This window comes from Penaeus monodon, chromosome 37, assembly GCF_015228065.2.
Source record: "Penaeus monodon isolate SGIC_2016 chromosome 37, NSTDA_Pmon_1, whole genome shotgun sequence".
Classification (NCBI taxonomy): Eukaryota; Metazoa; Arthropoda; class Malacostraca; order Decapoda; family Penaeidae; genus Penaeus; species Penaeus monodon.
In genome coordinates, this window is record NC_051422.1 from 33,511,764 (window position 1) to 33,514,263 (window position 2,500).

Consider the following 2,500-nt stretch of genomic DNA (forward strand, 5'->3'; position numbering starts at 1 on the left):
GGGAAAAAAAACGAGGGGGATCGGGGAAAGAAGAAAGAGGGAGAAGAGAGAGAGAGAAAAGGAGGGGGAGGGAGAAAAAGAAAAAGAGGAGGAGGGAAGTATAGGTTTCTCCCACAGTATAAGGAGATTCCTCACCCAATCTAAACTTCGTTGTTTCCCCCGCAGACTTCAGGACTGGCGGTGCCTGTGGTGTCGCGCGATGGTCCACACGGCATGTCGGCCCCTGCACCCGACCCGCTGCCCCCTGGGCCCCTGCCGCGTCTCCATCGTGCCCCCCACCACTCTCACCACCATAGGTAAGGGTCCCACGCACCCAACCACCGTAGCGTCCCCTCACTTACCACAGGCATCCAAGACTAATGGCGGTATAACCAACCGCTCAAAGTCTGCGGAATTCATGCGCCAGATTTCACTGTCTAACGATTAAAAAAGAAGAAAAAAAATGTATTATATATATATATATATATATATATATAAAATAAAATATATATATAATATAATAAAATTATATATATATTATATATATATATATATATATGTTTATTTATTTATTTATTTATTATTATTTATATATATATATGTATATATATACACATACTTATATACATACATATATATGTGTGTGTGAGTGTGTGTAGATGGGTATATATATATATATGTATATATATATATATATATATATATATATATATATATATATATATATATATATACACATGTATATATAAATACATTCATGCATATGTATAAAAGGTATGAATGAGAATGAATATCTTCACAATACAAAAGATGTATTTGACCGGTTTCTTCATCAGAAGATACAATCGTGTATTGTGAAGATATCCATTCTCATTCATACCTTTTATACATCTGTCAACATGAATACATGCATATATATATATATATATATATATATATATATATAAAATATATATATAATATATATATATATATATATATATACTATTATATATTACATATATACATATTTTTACGTGTGTGTGTGGGGGTGTGTGTGTGTGGGGTGTGGTGTGTGTGGTGTGTGTGTGTGTGTGTGTGTATTTATGTATTTTTGTATTTATGTGTGTATGTGTATGTATGTGGTTTGTGTGTGGTGGGGTGTGTGTGTGTGGGGGTGGGGTGTGTGGGGTGTGGTGTGTGGTGTGTGTGTGTGTGTGTGTGTGTCTTTTTGTGTGTGTGTGTGTGTATGCATGTGTGCATGTGAATGTGAATATGTTAAATAAATGTGTATACCTACATAACTGTGTGGCTGTGGGGGTATTTCCAACTTTAATCAACAAGACTTGTTCCAAGTTACCAGAGTGAGATAAAGTTGAAGCCGTAATCAGGTTGGTTCTGCCGAACCAACCTGACTCAGGCAGACAGGAGGGCAGGTAGCCAAGCAGGCAGGTAAGTAGGTAAGCTGGCAGGTGGGCCGGCAAACAGGCAGGTGGGCCGGCAGACAGGCAGGTGGGCCGGCAGGCAGGCAGGCAGGCAGGCAGGCAGGCAGGCAGGCAGGCAGGCAGGCAGGCATACAGGCAGGCAGGTGTTGATGAGTGTGTGTGTGTGTGTGTGTGTGTGTGTGTGTGTGTGTGTGTGTGTGTGTGTGTGTGTGTGTGTGTGTGTGTGTGTGTGTGTGAGGGAGCCAGTAGACTTGTGGCTCACTCCTAGAATTGGATCAGTGTCAAGACTGTATAAGATCACGGTCATGCAGGCAAACACAGGCACAGATACAGGTATTTACAAAGTCAGACACACGGAGAAGGAAAAAGCAGACTCTGCAGCATTTTAAGTGTGAGATTACACCAGAAGCATTCTTTTTTATTTATCTCTTGCGGGAGTCTAGTCTAGAGTCATATGGGACTAGATTAGCTTTGTGTATTTTGTGTGTGCTGTGATTTTGTTTTCTTTCAGCCAGATTTACTTGACTTGGAAACAGTCCTAGAAGCAGGTTGACACGTAGCTAGATAGGGAGCTAACAGGAAAGGGGGTGGGCAGGGAGGTGGCTAGAAAAGGTAGCTGGGGAAGAGAATGATAACTGAAAGATAGAGGATGATAGAAATGAGGGTAAGAATGCTAATGAGGATAATGATCACAGAAATAAGGGTGAAGATGGAAATGACAGTGGTATGAATGTTACTTACTTAGCTTTGAAATGCTTTCCATAAAGCAAAGAAGTCTACCACTATGATCAGCAAATTATGATGATACCTCCATAGCACATAAATCTCTCTCTTTCTTTTCTCTCTCTTTTTCTCACGCTCTCTTTCTCTCTCTCTTCTTCTTTTCTCTCTTCTTCTTTTCTCTCTCTTTCTTCTTCTATCTTTCTTTTTCTTCTCTCTCTCTTTCTCCTATCTCTTTCTCTCTTCTCTCTCTCTCTTCTCTCTCTTTCTCTCTCTCTCTTCTTCTCTTTCTCTCTCTCTCTCTCTCTCTCTCTTCTCTCTCTCTCTCTCTCTCTCCTCTCTCTCTCTTTCTCTCTCCCTTCTTTCTCTTTCTCTCT

General features: G+C 40.3%; 1 protein-coding gene across 1 annotated transcript in view; it reads left to right on the top strand.

The window, feature by feature from the left end:
- The window catches only part of LOC119596343 (diacylglycerol kinase eta-like), a gene marked incomplete at its 5' end in the record, with an annotated part of 43,882 nt that overhangs the window by 12,679 nt on the left and 28,703 nt on the right, over positions 1–2,500 (top strand). Inside the window, 1 exon segment of the mRNA XM_037945551.1 lies at positions 166–296. Within this exon segment, the coding sequence (XP_037801479.1) occupies positions 166–296 (131 nt within the window).